This window comes from Dasypus novemcinctus, chromosome 11, assembly GCF_030445035.2.
Source record: "Dasypus novemcinctus isolate mDasNov1 chromosome 11, mDasNov1.1.hap2, whole genome shotgun sequence".
Classification (NCBI taxonomy): domain Eukaryota; kingdom Metazoa; phylum Chordata; class Mammalia; order Cingulata; family Dasypodidae; genus Dasypus; species Dasypus novemcinctus.
The window spans coordinates 62890052-62911143 of record NC_080683.1 but is presented as its reverse complement, the minus strand read 5'-3'; the positions used below and the strand labels follow the sequence as shown (position 1 = coordinate 62911143).

The following is a 21092-nucleotide window of genomic DNA, read 5'->3' as shown; positions in this document are numbered from 1 at the left end:
TAAGTTTCCTAAAGTATTATTAACACATGAAAATGTTCTAGTTTATTCCAAATGCCCTAGCATGTAGGAGTGCAACAGGGAAAAGCAATTAAAGGGAAAAATTTCCTGAGTAGTTCACACAGCATGGAGAGTTTGTTATAACTGAAAAAGCAGCCAGAAAATTTTAAGAGGCAGGCTAAATATTAGCTGTACCCAATCTTATCAGGTGGTATAACAGCAACTTAGTACTGGATAATTGTTTTATACAAATTCCATAATCAGGCCTGTTTTTAAAAGCCACAAGAGAAAACATTTTCAATTTGAAATTATATTTAAACCATTAATTTAAATATTTTTACAAAGTTTATTAATTTAACAAAAACATCCAAAAGTTGATATTTCAGGAAAAGGTTTTCAGTACAGTGTATAAACAATAAAAGGCATGTTTAACCTAATCACATAAAGTACTTCTCATAAAAACAAAAACACCTCAGGCAGGTCCACCCATAATTCTGATTTATGTCAGAAACTAATTAAATATTCTACTAATCATTGTGATTTAAAAATTTATACCAAGTCATCTTAGCCTTTTTTCCCAAATGAGTCAGGTTTTAGTGTACCTGAATCTAAAGAAGCAAAGAATACTAAGTACCTCTTCTCTCTCCCTTTTTACTTCTTCTCCCAGTTGTACAATAGGTGGCCTCAGTCACCAAATTAAAACTCATCTTAGGGTCATGATCTGTCCACAAAGCTATTTTAAACTTTGACGATCTTAAATAAGGACATAATATTTACTTATTCAAAAAGTGCTGAATAGTCACAGGTAAGCTACTATGCTAGATACTACAGAATTTTTAAAAAACTCATACATATGCCTATTAAAAGAACCTTGACTTCCAAGAATATACAATCTCTGGGGAAATATCATCAAACCTATTAAGTAATGATAATATATATTCAAACTAATTCTGGAAGAAAACTTAGTTGCATCTTTCCTCAAAAACAATATCCAAAAATCTACGTTAAAAAAGGTCCTATTCATTTATCACCCTCCTAAAAATAAGGATTCATAGTAAGTATAAAGAGCTAAATATAGCCCTTCCTTATCTAAAAGAGGCACTGTCCATTTATCATTTAGCTCTTCCCTCTTTACCTTCCAAAATCTTCAGAAATTAAACCCAAAATATGAAGACCAACTAACAATGCTAACTGAAGCTAAGTGTAAACGTTTATGAAAATTTAGCACATTCACTTAGGAAACATGCCATTGAAATATGAAGGTAAAGAAAGAACTTAAACCCCAAAGGAAAAGCTATCAGCACAAAAGAAGCAGTTTCCTAAATTCAAATGGCATTTGTCCTCTGAATACAAGATAGAAGACAACTCCAGCATTTTTAATGTATTTTACATACTTTTAAGTGTAATACAGCTCAATTAACTCAATGGAATATAAAAAATAAAAAGGGATTTTTAAATCTGAATTACATAAATTAACAGTTAAAGTAAAAATAATGTTAAGTGTCAAGAAGTAGAAAAAATATATGCTTCTCAATAGACTCTAAAGCAGCAGTTCTCAACCTCTTTTCTGACATGAAAAATTGATGGCAATTCAATGGGCAAACTTGTATTCTGACCAAATTTTTTAAAAACTGAAAGGGACATAAAATATTTTAGAAATTCAAAACTGACAGAAATATTAGTGGTATATCAATATTAGTTCCTTGCCATGGGTTGTAGCAGATAGCAGTAGTGCAGATTACACCAATTCCCTGAATGCCAGCTGCAACTTCCCAATTTTCTCTCCCACTCAAGAATGCTTATCAGAATCAGTAACTATATAATGCTAACCTTGAATTTTTTCTAATTTTTTTAAAAAAATTAAATACTAATACTTTGTATGAGTAACAATTAACTTGTGACACTTCACAAATGATACACATAGTGCACTGGGATACCATTGCTAACAATCATTGTTCTAGATGTTAATCAAGAATTTATAAAGGAATTTTAAACTGATAATTGATAAATTCATAAAATTGGTAATTAGGAAACATTCATTTTATTTAACCAGAGGTCTCAGGTCTATCCAATTCTTAGTCTGAAGCCTTTGATGGCCTTGCCTATATACATATATATAAAATATATATCAACTACAACTATTGGAGGCTGTAAATAGGCAAAGAGTGGTAATGGGGGATCAAGTTCTAAAAGCTGGTATGAAGATGCAGAGAGCAGTCTTAACACAACAGAGTAGCTATATCCCAGAGTGAAGTAAATGCTAAAATAGTAAACTAAATTGAGGGCCAGAATTCCCAAAGTCACAACTCCTAATGCGCTATAATTAGCAAACATGTCAGGGCCTTCTAAGTCTCTTTCACAGTGTTTCCAACTCAGAGGCTTGAGGTTTGTTTTTTTTTCTAGATCTGATTATATGATATAAATCAAAGAGAAACAAGTTTTATTTTATTGTTATATACAACAGGAGTTGGCAAACTCTTTCTGTAAAGAGCCAGAAAGTAAATGTTTTAGGTTTTGTAGGCCATACCTGGTCTGGTAGATTCTTTTTTTTATAATCCTTTAAAAATATAAAAACCACTCTGTGGGCCAGCCAAATTAGACAAAGTTTACAGACCCTTAAAACAGAAGGAAAAGCAATTCTCAACTACTAACCCTCCCCAAAACAACCCATTTCTTTCTTGCAACTTTAAATAATTTTCACAGATAGAAGTTCAGAAGACTATAAGGATCAGTGATCTGACTTTCATTTTCCAAATGGGGAAGTGGAGGTCCAGAGAGCCCAAGTGACTTCTTACAGCAGAGAGTCAAATGTTCCCTTTTCTCTCCCTCCCCTTCCATTTTTGAGATGCTTACACTCAAATCTGAAGACTCCATTTAAAGTAAAACATACTGGAGCTTTACTATATTCATAGCTTAAAATACTTGTTTTACCAGATCCCAGATAAAAAAGGACACTATTTTTATCATGTTCAAGAATATCAAAACAAAATAATAATGAAAAAATCATTTAAATTAATATTGGGTTAAATGAGGCTTATGGAAGCTTAGAATTCTGTCCCCAAAACTCAGTATACTACAACATTGTCAAACTACAAGCCTGGCTTCTGTGCAGAAGCCTGAATAGGGCTGCCAGGGAGAGGGGACTCGTTACACAACATTAAAGATTCAAATAAGCAGAGCTTGGTACAGAGCCATTGCTTCTCTCTCATCAAGTCCTCCTACAGCACTTTGGGCTACCAGGCAAATACCTTATAGGAAGAATCCAATTCTACCTATCATTTTCCCTATTACTGTAATATTGAATTAGGAATAGCACTTTAATATCACTTCTCAGAATTAATTATAAAAATATAAAGCATTCTTGCTTCTTTTCAAGTGGTAGGACCAAAGCTATTCTATATACCTGAGTTTCTGGGTATTTCAAACAAACATCTCTGATTTTAAAAGCCTATTTTTATTATAAATGAAGATTATCTAAACCAAAACAGATATAGTCAGATATTCAAAATGAACTTTTCCTGAATTTAGAACTTGGATTTTTAAACTACATTATAGAACAGTTTTACCACCCTATGCCAAAAGCCTCTTTCATGTGTGCCACTTCTGGATTGGATATAAGGTTTTAAATGCTTTAAGCCCTTTTTAAATACACTAGACAACATACGAATTTACAAAATGAATTTATAAAATAATGTCACTGATAAACCATGTATCGCTGAGGGTGTTTAAGAAATGCCATCCATACAAGTTCCTGAAAGATGACAATTCCATCAAGTATAGATTTGTGAAAATTTTCATTTTAGATATGAAGTAATGTATTTTCTCCATATCATGTCCTCATTTTCCAGGTAGGAGGAATTTGATTCCTTAAAAAACAAGCATGACCTCCATTAAAGAAAAGTAAAGAAAAACAAATCCTAACTACTTCTTAATAAGCAGCTCCTAAATCTTCCTTTTATTTTACTGTATTTAAAAACTCTTCTTCTTGAAGTTTCAGTTTGAAGTCCTCTTGGATTCTTTCTAGCAACTCTGGCTTAAAAATAACATCCAATGCTGTCATTGCCAGAGCTTTGGCTGTACGCAAAGTGTAGAACTGAGCTTTTTGTGATCCTAAAAGATGAAGAAAACAAATGAAAATTAATTTATTAATTTCTCAGGTTAGCTCTCAATATCTAAATTTCCTCTTCAACAGACCACCACAATATAGTCATTCTCTGAAGTAATGTTAAGTAGTGAAATAATATAGGCTAAACTAAACAGAAAGGTAACTGGTATTAGAGAAAGTGAGAAAGCACGTCAAAACATTCACTTCTAACAGCACTTACCTGCAGCTTCAGTGTATTGTTCAGTATGATTCAGGGCATCGGAGCCGATGTAAAAATATGAATGAATTCCAGGAACCACAAAGGAAACATTTCCAAAATCAGTAGATCCTTAAAACACATAAAGTACCTGGTTAAATATTTTTTAACTATAAAGTTATAACGAGAATTCTATATTTGGATATAGTTCTAGACCCTCTTTGAAGAGATCGAGAGAAGAGAACTTCTGGAAAGTTGTCCATATGCTCCCTACTTGCATTGCCTCAAGTTCCACTGAGTCTTCTAGCTACTCCACTCCCACTCCCACTTTCCTCAGTCAACACAGCAACTCTCAGAGTCACTAAGGATCTGCCATTGAAAAATCTCATGGCTACTTTTCAGTCTTCATCTTACTTGCCCTTCCAGCAGCACTCTACACTTTCAAATACTCCCTTTCTTTCCTTCTGACACAGCACTTGTCTGGCTTCCCTTCTGCCTCTGATGTTCCACTTTTTCTCTATCAGGGTATGGCCTCCTCTACCTGACCATGAAATAGTAGTTGAATTGAAATAGTAGACTCAATTCCAGGGCCTTTTCTCTTCTCACTTCATATTCTCTCTCTAGATTTTGTCCCTATCTATTGCTTCAAATTATGACCAACTCAAAATTATCCCCAGTTTAAGTTCCACATTTATACATCCAACTGCCAGCTCAATAACTCCTCTTGGATATCTTTAAGGTATATCAAACTTAACATATCCAAAGTAAAATTCATGATCTTTCTGTTCTTCTACCCCCACCCTATGTGGCCCTCTTCTCTAAGCTCAGCCACTGTCCTATTAACAATACCTCCTAAATACCCCAGAATCATATACTGTTCTCATTGTCATCACCAATACCTACCTCCAATCAGTCTAAGCTAACATCATCCCTTACCCGAACCAATATAATAGTCTCCTAACTGGCCTAGCAGTATTTACTCTGCCTATCAGTGTTTTTTCAACCTTAACATGGTTTACCAGCCTTATGTGTACTCTGGCTCCACTCACCTTTCCAACCTGTTTTCATACCACACTCCCATTTATCCTCTATAGCCGAGCCACTCTGGACACTCACCATGCTCTCTCCTGCAGAGGCCCTTTCAATCTGCTGTCACCTCTCTCTTCATTACCTACTTAACTCCTACTCACCCTTCAGATATCATCTTAAGCATCACTTCCTTTGGGAATCTTTACTTCACCTCCCTGGTAAGGTTAAATTCCTCTAGTTTAGGCTCTCACAGAATTGTATCACTTTCCTTTATAGCATTTTTTTCAGTTTTATTTTCCAATTTATTGTATTGTTTGGTTAATGTCTGTCTCCCCAACTAGACTATATTGAGTTCTATAAGCCCAGAAATGGTATTTTAAATCACCATGCATTTGGCTGCTCACATGATTAACAAACAAATGTTTCATAGTAAAAACAAAGCATTATTCACTCCATAAATATTTATTGAGTGCGTACTATGTGTCAAACACTGTGCCAGGCAAAGTTAGACTATGCAGGAATGAGTGGTATGCAAAATAGTATATAACAGACAGCAGCTATCATTTAGCTGGAATTATCATGTTCCCAACACATTGCTAGGTGCCTCGTATGTACTATCTTTAACATGTTGAACAGTTCCCATTTTACACACGGAAAAACCAAGGCTTAGAGATAACTTGCCCATGGTCTCATATCTACTAGTTAAATGATTAAGCGAAGCTGAGCACAGGCTTTTACCTCAGGGAACATAGCCTTTGTGAAAAGGTACTGCTTTTAAGCACTGAACTGTCAGAAATGGCTCCAGGCACTGAAGATATAGCAGAGATGGTACAACAGTAACCAAGAGAGACAATGCCCCAAAGCCTGCCACATATTTTAAGATCTTACTTGTAGAGCCTGCAAATCATACCCATATGATAGCTGCTTTATTCTACTGTTCTGTCCATTATATAAAACCCAAACCCTTAGCAGATCTAACCACATGTCTTCCCTCCTACAGACTGCTAAGGTAAAAGTGCATGACCATGAAGATTGTCAGGACATATTTATGGTCTTCAGCCTCAGCTGAGCACTCTATGCTGTTCAGGGAAAGCAACAACAATAACAACAACAACCCTGGCTAACACTCCACACCAGCTTAATGCTCACCCATGTGCCACCAACTACTCCCCAGGGAGGAGTCCCTGAACCCCCTGCCCTCTTTCCTATTATGTACCTCGTCCTTATCTCCTGCCTCCATCTCAGGAGGGTATGTATCCATCCTCCTAACCATAGCTAAACCTCTGTTCTGGATCCTATCCTTCCTGCATCAAGAACTCTGATCAAGGAGGCGGATTTGGCTCAACTGATAGAGCTTCCACCTACCACATGGGAGGTCCAGGGTTCAAACCCAGGGCCTCCTGACCCATGTGGTGAGCTGGCCCATACACTAATGTGCAAGGAGTGCCGTACCACGCAGTGGTGTCCCCCGTGTAGGGGAGCCCCACATGCAAGGAATGTGCCCCACATGGAAAGCCGCCCTGTACGAAAAGATGGCTGCCCAGGAGTGGCACCGCACACACGGAGAACTGACATAGCAAGATGACGCAACAAAAAGAGACACATGTTCCCGGTGCTGCTGACAAGAATGCAAGCGGACACAGAAGAACACACAGTGAATGGACACAGAGAGCAGACAACAAGGGGGGAAAGAGGGGAGAGAAATAAAAATTAATCAATCAATCTTTTAAAAAAAAAGAACTCTGATCAGTCACTTCCCCCTCTATCTTCAACTTCTCCCTGCCTGTGCTCTTTATTCTATAACCCCACTCAAGTATCTTCCTTTAAAAAAAATCCTTTCCATATTTCCCTCAAGCTGATATGCACTCTTTCTATTCTCCTTTAAAGCTAACTTTATGAAAAATAAGTGTCTTCATTTGCTATTTCTACTATCTTATCTAAGTTGTTGAAGTGGGTAGAGAAGGGAAATGTGGGATCTAGTCCCCCAACATTCAACTATTTTCCTCAAGACAATCTATGAATTTCTAATTGCTAATCCAAAGGACACTAGACTATACTTACCTTATTCAGTCTCTATAGTACCTGACATGATTTACTCCTCTCTCCCCTCTAAAAATTCTCCACTCTCTCTCTCCTGATTGTCTGGCTTTCTCTCTGACCCCTCTCTATGTCCTTTTCTAGATGCCTTTCCATTGCCTATCTCTTAAATGCTGATGATCCCCAGGGTTTCATATGTGGGTCTCTTCTCCCTTCACATACTTGGGCAACATTATCAACACCCATGGCTTCCATGATCTCTCATACACTGACGACTCCTAAATCTCCAACCCAAACATCTTATGAGATTACAGATTCTACAGGTTACTGGGCAGCTCCATTTAGAAATCCCATAGGCATCTCAAATTTAACAAGCTAAATAATTTATATCAACCCACTATATCCAACCTCTTTGTCTTGAGCTCCTTATGTTAATGAATGACACTGATACCACATTGTAATCACCAAGTGCTCGTGTGTCTACTTCATCAACACTTATTGCCATATTTTAGGAGATAGTTCTCTAATTTTCAAATGTATTAGTAATATGTTTTAAAGGGAAATAAACTAAAATAACCCCAAAGTACACTAAAATTTTCTTAAACCTAGTAGTTGTCTTTTATTCCTCAGAAACTCAGAATGCATCAGATAACTATTTACTAATATTGTTTATTGTGCTGATTGAGAATTATTTAAATTTCCACTTCCATTTTTGGTAGCTTAGAAGTTAGAACTACGGAAATTTAAACAGTAGGAGTATTTAGAATATAGAGTAAAAAGTAATTGGCCAGTTCTAAAAACAAATGTGCTCATATGACATTCTACGCTCACTGAGGAGTCATTAGTTTCTTTCCCTTCACCATTAAGTTTGTAAAAAACACTGAGAAAATATCAGCAATTACCCACCTCCACCTTCCCAGCCATTAAACAAAAGCATTTAATCAAAGAAGGTATATTTCTCTTCCTCAAATAGCTCAATATAGAATGAAAGACCTTAATTACCTGATGGGCCATTCAAAATTGCATCTTCTGAAATGAAGTCTATTCCCAGCTTTTTTCCATTTTCCACATAAGCTTCCCATAAGCTTTTATTGGGAAGAACATTGTAATAATCATGTATACCACCTTTAATTTCCATCTAATAAAAAATTATAAAACATTTTGAAATAATTCAAACTCAATATCTAATTTTCAAAGCTATGATGATTCTTTAACAGAAAGACATTTTAAGAGGGAACACTTTACCTTATGGATATAAACTTGCTCAAACTTATTACCTTAAATATATGTGTTTTCTATAATGAGAGTTCCTAGAATCTAGGTTCTTTATGTAAAACACATATGAAAATCACAAAATGTCACCAAGCTCTACTAGCCAGTGAGTCTCAGCTTTAGTCACCTAAATAGGATTTGGAGTGGAGTGGTGCCCAGGAAGCTCTATTTTAACCAGCAACCCCAAGTAATTATGATGCAGGTGGTCAAAAACCCACACTTCAAGGAACACTGCTCTAGTCATAGCCTCTGAAATAAATTAATAAAAGCTAACACTAACACCATTGCCTGGTCTGAGAAGTATAAAATAACCCTAAGAGAATCAAGTTTTGTGACCATACATTATCTGTAACTTGACCAAAAATAAATTTGCTGATTTTGCTATAAAGTTCCCTTTATAGGAAGTCTACAGAGTAACTCTAAAAGCTTAATTGTCAGCAAGGAAGAGTAAAATGCAGGGATCTAGTATAGCAGTCTTAGTTACTCTAATTACTCTATAAGTAAGACTACCTTACTGTAGTCTTCCTTATTGCAGACCTTAGTAATATTTCTAAGAATTAAAGACTTTCACATTAGTTGAACAGCCAACTGAGCTTGCATATGCCAGATATCACCAAATGAAAATGAGGCAAGTTACCTTTTAATCTAACTTTACATAAACAACCTCAACCCACATATATACCTCTGATTATAATTTAGATTAACTCTTGAAAGTTCTTACTGTGCAACCAGTAGCCAAAGCTGCAGCTCTAAAGCAATCTTCTGCCTTTTTGGTCAAAACTGGAAGTTCTTTCATTGAGGGTGCACGGAAGTAATAGATTAATTCAGAGTAAGAGGGAATGATATTGGGTTTTACACCACCATTTTTTATTATACCTATAAAAAGAACCAAGTTACTGCAATTAAACTTGGAGAACATTTCTTTAAGCTTAAATACAGTCAAAGTTTTTCAGCCAATATATACATAAAGAAAAAGAATAATTTAAACTTACTAGCTTCACAGAAACACTAATAAAAGATTTTGATATGTTCTACAACAAAAGTTACTACATATAAGATGATATTTTCTGGCCAATAAAAAAATTAAATAATTGTCTATTCAAACTTTATTCTAAGGAATTGACATAATGTTAAGAAATTATGATTCCAGATTATGAAAACACTGTTAGAAATTTATGTAACTACAAAAAAGGAACTCAGTAAACCTTATGATTTCTGGAAAATTTTAAAATTTCAATAGACTATTACAAAGTTCATTTTGATAACCTTTTGACTTAAAAAAAAAGAAAATAAATCAATGGTATGAGCTCTTATAATTATCATCATACCTTAAGAGACCTACGAATATTTTAAATAGCATTTGGCACTGGGAAAATGATTCTCATGCCAAGAAGAAACCAATGCAAGTCAAAAATCACTAAGTACTATCAAGAGTCAACAGAAATTCATTTATTTGGAAACTATGCTGAGAATGAAGATTTACCCACTCAAAGTAAAACTAAATTAGATATGCAAAATCTAACTTCATATGGTCTACTTTTAAAAAAAATTTCTACATATTCTTATTTGTTCCTTTTAAAGAAACTACAGCAGGGTATTGGTATAAGTACAATTAAAAACTGACTTCAGTCCATAGAAAAATCAGCTAAAAAAGAGATATTAAACTTTAAAAATTTCTCAAATCATAAGGAAATAAATTATTTTTAAAAATAAAGAAATCTGCATCTTTAAGTTAGTATTTTATAATTGTGTTTATATCATGGTGACAAACATAATTTTAAAAGATGCCACTCAGGATCAATAGCACATGAGTAAATAAAAGCAGTATCACACATTTTATAAACTGAGAAAATGACAAAATTTTGCTATCATTAAGACAGCAGTGGGGGGAGAATGTAAACTACAATGTAAACTATAATCCATGTGGTGTAGCAGTACTACAAAATGTATTCATCAAACACAATGAATGTGCCACCCATATGAAAAAGGTTGTTGATGTGTGAGGAGTGGGGGTGGGATAGGGAGTGGCATATACGGGAACCTCTTGTATTTTTTAATGTAACATTTTGTGTGATCTATGTTATCTTTAAAAAAAAAGACAATAAAAAATAATTTGCTAAAAAAATAGTATCAACTACATCAAGCATAGTATATTTAAATTAAAGATTTGCATAGCCAACACACAATGGGCATGATTTTAAGCAAGAGACATATTTTTGTTATTCTGGCCTCTGAGTCTAGAATTCATGATATGGCGGTTTGGAGCTATATGTACTGCAGAAAAACATGTTCTTAAACTTAATCCATTCCTATAAATGGATATCCACTGTATGTACTATCATTTTTTTAATGTAATAAAGGAAATTTATTGACTCATATAAAAAAAAAAAAGACAGCAGTGAAGATAACTGGAAGGTCATCTCTCAATTTTCAAATACCCATGAAAAGAATAAACTCCTTGAATAAGAGTTCATATGAAGTACGTAAAAAGTTTCTAAATGTCTTTAAAATCTCAAACATTAAGTAATTAAATTGCATTGAAATATATTAAGCACCATGTATTACACAAACTATTCGACATTCATACCATGAACTCTCCAAGTTGGTTTCATTTGCTGTCTTAACACAGACAGATTGTTGTAGGCAAGAACAGCGGCATCTAATGCATTTACTCCTTCCCAGGGGTAAGCAGCAGCATGAGATGCTTTTCCATAGTACTTCACAGTCACACTAGGAAATAAAACATCATTTCAAATTGTTTTTTCCAATATCATTAAAGGAATAAAATCCAAGTAGTTAGAGTCATCCAGCTATTATTCAAAATTAATTCACACTGCTGTAATATAGATTTGCAAATTATTTGTAGTAATAACATTACAATTTACATACATTATTTATAGCTCATTATTATGAAATACAGTGCCTGGTACAAGGAAGGCATGGGACACGGAGAACTATGTTCAATAGACTTCCTGTACAGATTAAGTGTGCACACAACTCAATCAAAACAAACATGCAATACTGTATTAGGTACTGGAATTATAAAGATGGTTCCTGCCTTCTTTCACATTGCATTGTAATAGCTCTATATCAAAGGTGTGCAAAAACTCAAGTAATTCTGTCTTAAAGGTGAGAAGGTCAGAGAACAGCAAAAAGGAGGGGATGTTTAAAATGGGTTAAACAGCCTTTGAAAATCAGATTATACTCACAATGTTGTGATTAGATATTCTAGCACTAAATTGTTTGTTCCTGACCCATATTTATTAATATTTCAAAACTTTTATCACCAATACCTTAAAATTTTATGAATTACTTTAATTCTACTTCTAAACTGTTCTCATACCAATCTAACATCTCAGATAAAATAAAAAACAAGTTTTAAAGAAAGGATTGCATATTAAGTAAACTGGTATTTAAAGCACCATGACTGACTTGTTTAGACAACATTTAAAGACTATCTAAATAGCAGTATCCACACTTAGATTATTTAAAAACAATTAAGGGGAACAGAGGGGGCTCAAGAGATTTGGTGCCTCCTTCCCACATGGGTGGTCCTGGGTTCGGTTCCTAGTGCCTCCTAAATAGAAGATGAGCAAACAGTGAGCACAAAACAAGGGGGGAGGGGAATAAATAAATAAAATAAATCTTAAAAAAAAAACAGAAACAATGAAGGCCCTGACTCATTCAAGATGGCGGAGTGAGAGCTTCAGGGCTCTGCTCCACCCACCTTCCACTCCACAGGAGCTTTGAATAACCAATAAGAACTAACAGAATAACGACCAAAGCGATGAATGCACAACTATGTAATTATACCAAATACTACTGATTGTACAATTTGGGTGGATTGTAGGCTTTATTAATATGTATCAATAAAATTTATTAAAAATAAAACTAACAGAAACATCTTTCTCAAAGAGCCAGAAAATGAGTTAAAGGATTGCAATAACAGGGTAAGGGCCAAATCAAGAAAAAGGCTACATAAAAGTAGTAGAATCTCCTGCCACCCTGGCCGGCCGCTCTCCCAATCCTCACTGGCTGGGCGTGGAGCCAGCTTGTGCTCCCAGTACAGATCAGGTCCCAAGGAAGCAGAGTAACCCTCATGTGTGGGAAACAAAGGCATGTTGTTTCCTTAATAGCAATTTATCTCCTTAACCACTGAGTCATGCTGTCCTTGGAGATATAGGTGCAGGTCATAAATCTATCAGGGAAATGTAACATTCTGTGGAACAAGGACTTGCTAGAACAGAATGACCTGAGCAACAAGATTAATGAGTATATTTGTTTCAATAATATAATAGAACATTATGAGCTTTGGTAACTATCTAATTCACTGTGTTAGTAAGAAGAGGTAATGGTAATTGTTATCTAGAATAGTTCCTGCTTCTCATGGCCTGTTGGGGTATATAAGCAAGCCCCTGAGATTAATAAATTTGTCTGATGAGCATAAGAAATCAATGCTCACAGATCCCCTGATCCCAACCTCTCTGTCTTTCATTCCCGATACCCTTCGGGTCCGTGACTACGACACTCATGTACATACTGAGAACATGTATATTTGATCCAGTCTGTCTGGTAGTGGCCTGAAGGACTGGCCATCCAAGAACTTATCCTGTCTGTAAAAGGCAGCTCACAGAACTCTCCTAGAGACTGCTATGGGAGATAGAGCTGTGCTGTGTGGGGTAAGGGGGACCATGTAACTGGAGAAATCCCTAGAGCCTAAGGCATGCCCAAGATAAGCAGTAAGGACAGAAAGGATAGGAGGCCCCTAATCTTTGGCCTGGATAAATCATTGTATGGATAAGTGCTAAAGGAAGAGTACTCACACAGGTCAATCTGCAAAGACTGTGAAAGGAGTTTCCTCTTTTCCCCTCCTTCTTCTTATTTATTTATTTATTTATTTGTTGTTGTTGTTGCTGTTGTTAATTCCTGACAGTCAAGGAAAGCTGTCATAACACTAGCTGGATAAAAGCTTAAGGTACAGATGCCTCAGAGTCTAAATTCTACTGATTACATGTTAAAATATCAAAGTGTCCAGGTTTCAATAAAAGGTCACAAAACATACAAAGAAACAGGAAGTACTGGCTAAAGGAGAAGATCAAATCATTAGAAACCATCAATGAAAAGGACCAGACCTGGAGCATACAAGACAGACTTTTTAAAAAAATGGTCAAAAATATACTTAAAGGAAAACATGGAAAAAGAACTAAAGGAAATCAGGAAAACAACAGTTGAACACAAACAGAGTATCAGTAGAGAATGGAAATTATGAAAAGAAATCAAATAGAGTTGAAGACCACAGTAACAGAAATTAAAAATTACCTAGAGGAGTTCAACAGCAGATTGGACAGCAGACTGGGCAGAAGAAAGATTCAGTGAACTTGAAGATAAGACAATAGAAATCAACCAGTCTAAGATGCAGAAGGAAGAAAGACAGAAGAAAAGTGCACAGGGCCTGAGGAACCTGTGAGTCACCATCAAGCATACCGATATATACATTGTGGGAGTCCCGAAGAAGAAACAAGAGAAAGGGGCAGACAGAATCCTCAAAGAAACAATAGGTGAAAACTTTCCAAATTTAATGAAAGACATACATATACACATCCAATATGTTCAATGAACCCCAAATGGGATAACCTCATGTCATTGCATATTATAAATATACAATAAACTACTAGAAAAGTTAATGGTTGCTTTATATTAGCATTAATATTTTAGGCTTAAAAAGCATATTTTAAGTGAACAGATATGGAAAGATTTTCAAGACATATTGTTTTTATTTTTTAAAAAGAACCAGAAACAATACATTAAGCAGAATATCTCAGCAGGGAAAACCCTCCTTTAAATTCTACTTTAGGGAAGCAGCTGTGGCTCAATCAGTTGGGCTCCCATCTACCACATGGGAGGCCCTGGGTTCGTGTCCTGGGGCTTCCTTGTGAAGGCAGGCTCTCCTGCATGCTGCAGAGAGCTGCCAGCCTGCAAGTGCCATGGAGTGATGCCCAGCCCGCAAGTGCTGAAAGAGCTGAGTCAGCAAGGTGATGCAATAAAAAGGGAGACAAGTAAAAACACAGAAAAGCACACAGCAAATGGTCACAGAGAGCAAACAAGCAAGTCACAAGGGGGGGAGTAAATAAAAAAAAAATACACACAGAAGAACACACAGTGAATGGACACAGAAGAGCAGACAGTAAGCAAGCTGCAAGTGGGGGAATAAAAAAAAAATCTAATTTAGACATGTGCACATTTATGTCTATATATACACAGAAAAAGTCCTGAAAAGATATATATATATAGAAGAGAGACATGATTTTTTGGGGTTTTTTTTTTTTGAGGTACTGGGGCAAGGAATTGAAACCAGGACCTATGATGAGGGAAACTGGCGCTCAACCACTGAGTCATGCTGGCTCCCTGAGACATACTTTTTATATATAGAGAGATAAAATAAAAAAAATAAAATAAAAAAGATTTATTTATTTATTTCTCCCTACCCCTTCATTGTTTGTACTTGCTGTGTCTCTTCATCTTCCTTGTTTCTTTAGGAGGCACTGGGAACTGAACCTGGGACCTCTGATGTGGGAGGGAGGTGCCTAATCACCTGAGGCACCTCCCTTCCCTGCTTTGTTGTGACTCTCATTATGTTTTTCTTCATGTGTCTCTTGTTGCACCTTCCCGTCATGCCAGTTTGCTGTCTTCTTTAGGAGGCACAGAGAACTGTGACCTCCCGTGTGGTAGGTCAGAGCCCAATCATTTGAGCCACATCTGCTTCCCAACATTTTTTAGAATAAATGGATAACATCTTTTAAAAATTACATTTTTGTTCTTATTCCCTTTTCTATCTCAAATGATGGCCAATGAAAAAGCTAAGAAAGCTAAGAAATCAGACACAAGAAGGGGGGGGGAGCTGGTGTGGCTCAGTCAGTGGTTGAGCACCAGCTTCCATGTACAAGGTCCCAGGTTTAGTCCCCAGTTCTGGTATTTAAAAAAAAAAAAAAAAGTCCAAGAAGGTTAGTGGGCTAGGAAGCCTGTCTGCTGCAGGTCCCTTTTACCCAGAGGGACTAGCAGAGATTTCTAATTCTTAATTTCCAGAGGTATACTAGCATAATCACACCACCTCTAAAAACAAATCTGAAGGACTTCCTGCTCTGGTCACAATTCCAGTTCCTGGTGACAAGAACAAAGATGGCAGAATCATTAAAATTATCAGACTTTGAAAACAGGACTTGTGGGATGCTGAGAGATGTATGGTAACTGAGTATAATCTAGAAGAATGCTGCAATGGTTCTGCTATTGCTTCCTAACTACTGCAGAGGTGAAAAGACATGAATATGTCGTTTTCCTGAAGTAGCTTAACAGTGGTTCCTTGTGATTGGATCACTAAATGGACCATTAAATATGATGGCCCAAAAGAGTAAGCTCTTCAATATAGAGAAAGATAAAAGGTTTCAACACCAGGCAGATCAGAAAAGCATAGACTGATAAGTTCCACTAAAATTCAGAGATACCCAGGTTCCATAATCTTTCTCAGGAACATAATTTATCCTCTTTGCAAAGAACTCACATTAAAATAAATGAAATGAAGTTCATATTCTTCCTAAGTCTTAGAGTTGTCTGTTGTAAATGTGTTCAGTTACAAAAGCAATTCCATATCAAAAGATAGATGTTTTCCAGAAACCAGATTATTTTCAGATAGTTCATTATAGAATATAAATGTCAAGATATTTCATTTAGTATTCCTAAGATTTTTTAAGATTTATTTTTTATTTCTTTCTTTCCCCTCCCCCATTGTCTTCTTTCTGTTTCCATTCACTGTGTGTTCTTCTGTGACCAATTCTATTCTTATCAGCAGCACCGGGAATCTGTGTTTCTTTTTGTTGCCTCATCTTGTTGTGTCAGCTCTCCGTGTGAGCAGTGCCATTCTCGGGCAGGCTACATTTTCTTTTGCACTGGGCGGCTCTCCTTACGGGGCGCACTCCTTGTGCGTGGGGCTCCCCTATGCGGGGGACACCCCTGCGTGGCACGGCACTCCTTGCACGTATCAGCACTGCACATGGGCCAGCTCCACATGGGTCAAGGAGGCCCGGGGTTTGAACCGTGGACCTCCCATGTGGTAGGCGGTTGCCCTATCCATTGGGCCAAGTCCGCTTCCCTTCCTAAGCTTTTTAGGCACTACGTTTACACTCCAATTATGAACCACCATAAAAGATCTCAATTCAAAGAGGCTTACCAAATGGTTTTCAGTGGAAAAAAAACTAAGAACATCAGCCAGTAGCTTTCAATTTATCCTTTAAATGTATTTATGTGGCATTTTAGCCTCTAGTTAAAACATAAAAATATTCTAAAGTCTGTTTTCCACTAAGAAGTTCATCTTCAATTTGATTACTTACTCATGTTCAGCCATATCAGGTAGATAAGCAGCATTCTCTTGGGACGGATGGGCCATAAAAACAACATCAAGATTTTTAAAAGCCCCTGCTTCAATTAAATCAATTTTGCCACCACCATCTTCTTCTGCAGGGGTTCCCAAGACAACTACCTAGGAGGAAAAACCCATGTAAGAGCAAAACAACAAAAGAAATCAGAGTAAGAAAATATCTAACAGGCTCCCTTTCATATGTATTTATAATCTACATTAATGTCTTTAAACTATGGAGAGAGGTTTTGTTTTCTGAGAAATAATTAAGTGGGCATGAATATATGGTATTAAAATAATTACAAAGTTTAATTTTTATCCCAATAACATTGCTATATCAGTTTGGTGCAACATATGTACTAGAGACACTACAGAAATTTTTTCCTATAACTCAGTTTTAGATAACTAAAGGCAAAGATGAAAAAAGTTAAATAGAACATACTTAATTTCTCAAAATTCTTTAGGATTTATTTCTTTAAGCATCTTCTAGACTAAGCTTTTCTAAGCATGTATAATTATTAATAAGCACTTTACAGGTAAGGAACTTAACATTTACTTGTTAGTTACCCTCACAACAACCCTGTGAGGTTAGGTCATCATTTTAGGGGAAGATAGTTTTGAGGCACGGAAGTAAAGTGCTTTACCCCAGGTCACAGAGCAAGTCTTCAGCCAGAGCTGGGATTAGAACTCAGATGTCCTGACCTCAGGCCTGAACTCTGATTCTTTACTGAGCTACCTCATTAAAAGGTTTTAATGCATTAATCCTTTATAGAGAGCATTAAACAAATCTTAACACCACATTTAGAAATGGCCAGCTATTACACAAACTTACTAATTCGATTCCACCAGTTCAACCAGGCAGATTTATTGGTCACCAAACACCTAATTAAACAAAAGAGAACTTTACAGAATAAACATTTTACTTTGATATTTAAGCTTAACTTCTTCAAACAATTTTTAAAATTAAAAAAAAGTATCTATAAACAACTAATATACTTCAAGATCTCATATAAGAACACTAGGAAGTAAGCCAGAAAAAGGCTTGGCTTGCAAAGGGAATCATAATTCCATCATCAGATAAAACAGATAATCTTGCTAAAACTGAGAATTACCATTTGAAATTAGAAATTTGTACATTCTCCCAAAGTATAGCTTTATTTAAAAGTAAAGAATCCAAACTCAGCTGCTCTTTACTCTAAACCTTTGACTCATTAATTTTGATAAGTCTCTTGCTGACTCTCAGAATCTTTTAAAAACCTGGCTCAGGCTAAACCTCTTCAGGGCTTCATGCAATGGCTAAAGAGCCCCCACCCCCAACAAACCAGAAAACCTAACCAGATGCAAAACAAGCCCCCAAAGGAGAAAAAAAAAAAAAAAAAAAAGAGAGAGAGAAGACAGCTAAAGAGGGAAAAACTCACAAAAGATGGAATTGTTAGAAGAGAGAAAGGTTACTGACAAAAAAAAAGGTCTAAAAAATACTAAAATAAAGCATTATTAGTCTTCCCCCTTAACCTGAACGGTGATGACTGAATGAAGAATATACCACAGAATGAAGAATATACCATCTGGAAAAACAGAGTAACACAAGATTAATCTTGCCCCATGACAAACATAAACGACATTTTCCCCCTTTGAAGAGTCGAGTTATTTTTAATCATGAAATAAAAATTAAGACTTAAGGATGAACTCATTTATATAGTAAATATTCACTTCCCCATTGTTTGTATAGTTCTAGAGGTTTATGGTTCTAACCAACTGAAAATGTCCTATCCAAATACCAATTTTCCGAATCACAACAGCTCCTATATCTGCCACAAACAAAGGAATTTTGGAGCCTTATATAGAAGGAGTGTCGGTTTCCCCACAAAAATGATTTCCTCCAGAGACTGCACAACTTTGTCAGCAAATTATGGTTGCTTCTCAGTTGCCAAAAATAACCCGTAACGAAAACCTGGCTTAGTTCTTAGTTCTTTCTTAAAGGAGTGTCCGCTAAATTGTTTACAACTACAGACGAGAAAACAAAAAAACAAAACCTGCAAAATGTCTCTAGGTCGGCAACACAACTAGGGTTTTTATTCGGGGGTACTGGCTTTTGGCAAAGGCGACGACTGCTGAGGACGGTCCCCGATACCTGCCGCGCGGTGGGAGGAGGCGGACGCGCAGAGGATGCGCCGGATCCAGCCCTGCCCCGGCCGGGGCCGGGGACTCGGCGGGCGGGGAGGGATCCCGGGTCGGTCACGGCCTGGGCAGTCGCAAGGGAGTCACGCGCCCCGGCCCCGCCTCACCTTCACCGGCGGAGGCGGCCCGAGGAGGCTCGCCAAAGCCCCCTTCACGCCCAGCGCGGCCGCCGCCCCGACCTCGGCGATCAGGTTGTGGCCGCAGGCGTGCCCCAGGCCCGGCAGCGCGTCGTACTCGCACAGGAAGCCCAGGTGCAGCGGCCGCGGCCCGGTGCTCGGCGCTCCGCGGCCACCCGCCGGCTCCCACTCGGCCCGGAAGGCCGTAGGCAGCTCGTAGTGCGGCTGCACGGTCCAGGAGGCGGCCGGCGGCTCCTGCTCGAAGAAGCGCGTCAGCAGGCTGTGGGCATGGTGCTCCTCGTAGGCCAGCTCGGGCTTGCTCCAGATCGCGCAGCTCAGGGCCCCCAGACGCTCGGCCGCCTCATCGATGCGCTCCGCGGCGCGCAGCTTCAGCAGCTCCAGCTCGGAGTCGCCACCGCTGGCACCGCCGGCCTCCCCAGCCCCGGACCGCTCTTCCCCGCGTCTCATAGCGCCCAGAGCCACCGACCCGTCCGCGTCTCGCCGGCAGCTACCCAGCGGCCCTGCGCACGCGCTCTGCAGCCGCGAGAACCTCCGCCCAGACGCCAGCCACCTCTATAGCTCCCGGGAGCCCCGCCCCCAAGCCCCTGCGCCTCTTCTCTAGTGGCTCCCGGGAGACGCGGTCCTGCTAGCCTTTCCGTCCCGGCGGGTGCTCCACCCCGGGGCGGGGGGAGGGGGCCGCTTTGAAGACCCCTCCATGTCCACTGGGGCCCATATCCTTGGCTGTCCTGGCACTTGAATTATGCCCTAAAATCGTACTTTTCCGTTATTGCGTATATCCCACAGTAGCAGAATGTGTATTGATGAATAGCCATGAGTCACAGGCCCCTGAAAAATGCCACTCTCCTTTCTAGTAGTAATAATAAAATTTGTACAAAATTTTTCGTTCCCAAAAGAGGGTGTCGATATAAATGCCATACAAAGAATCCTGGTCTATGGTCTAAACGCCTAAGTTTTGCATACTGTCCCCACTTCTCGTTGAGGGTGCTGTGTAATCTAAAAGCTGCTGCTACTCTTCAGAATCAAAAAAAGGTGCAACTATTCAGTCAAATCTTACTAATTTCAGAACAGCACATGGAATAGAGTAAGCACTCGATATGTATTAGCTATTGTTATTATGTCTACTTGAGCTGAGTTAAACTAAGAATTTAGAATGAGTTTAAAAAGAAAAAAATCCAAACCAATGAGTTAATAAAAATAATTATTCTGATAAATATTGATACTATTTTGTTGATTTGAACTTTGTTTTAACAGTAGCAACTTTGAAGGGGAATATATGACTAGTTTCATATACGACTTCAATTGATGGTGGACTCAAGTAACATCATTTGTGCAGCTGCTGTTCACAGTATAAAGTGGGTTTTGAATTACCAGTGAAGCAATTCAAGATACCTTGCTCTTGTTGTTCTCCAGAGTAAAGTACAAAGTCTGAAAAACTGATGATATGCTTATTAATAGCACTGTAGAAGTTTATGTTCTGAGGTGTTCCACATTTTTAAAACTTTTCATCAGATCTTCATATTCTATAGTCTCTTTCCTTAATATATCACAACTTAGTTAAATGAGACATAATATATTCAAATAATAAACCAAATGTATTTTTGAGAATAAGTCTAAAAGAAGCTAGCATACATGAAGAATATCTATTACTGTATTTACTACTGCATGTGCTAATGATGCTAAAGTGACACATTCTAAATCTGAAAATACTGTCATTCAATTTTAATGCCTTTACTG

The 21092-nt window shown here is 37.5% G+C and overlaps 1 protein-coding gene across 1 annotated transcript; it reads right to left on the bottom strand.

The window, feature by feature from the left end:
* Nucleotides 1–291: 291 nt before the first annotated feature.
* Nucleotides 292–19889, bottom strand: PM20D2 (peptidase M20 domain containing 2). The gene is made up of 7 exons (XM_004454513.5): nt 19329–19889; nt 17018–17166; nt 11224–11366; nt 9358–9512; nt 8367–8502; nt 4323–4430; nt 292–4107 (listed from the first exon to the last, which is right to left on the bottom strand). Exons 1-7 carry the CDS (start codon nt 19803–19805, stop codon nt 3953–3955), a joined length of 1323 nt encoding a protein of 440 aa, XP_004454570.1. The 5' UTR covers nt 19806–19889; the 3' UTR covers nt 292–3952.
* Between the last annotated feature and the right edge of the window lie 1203 nt (nt 19890–21092).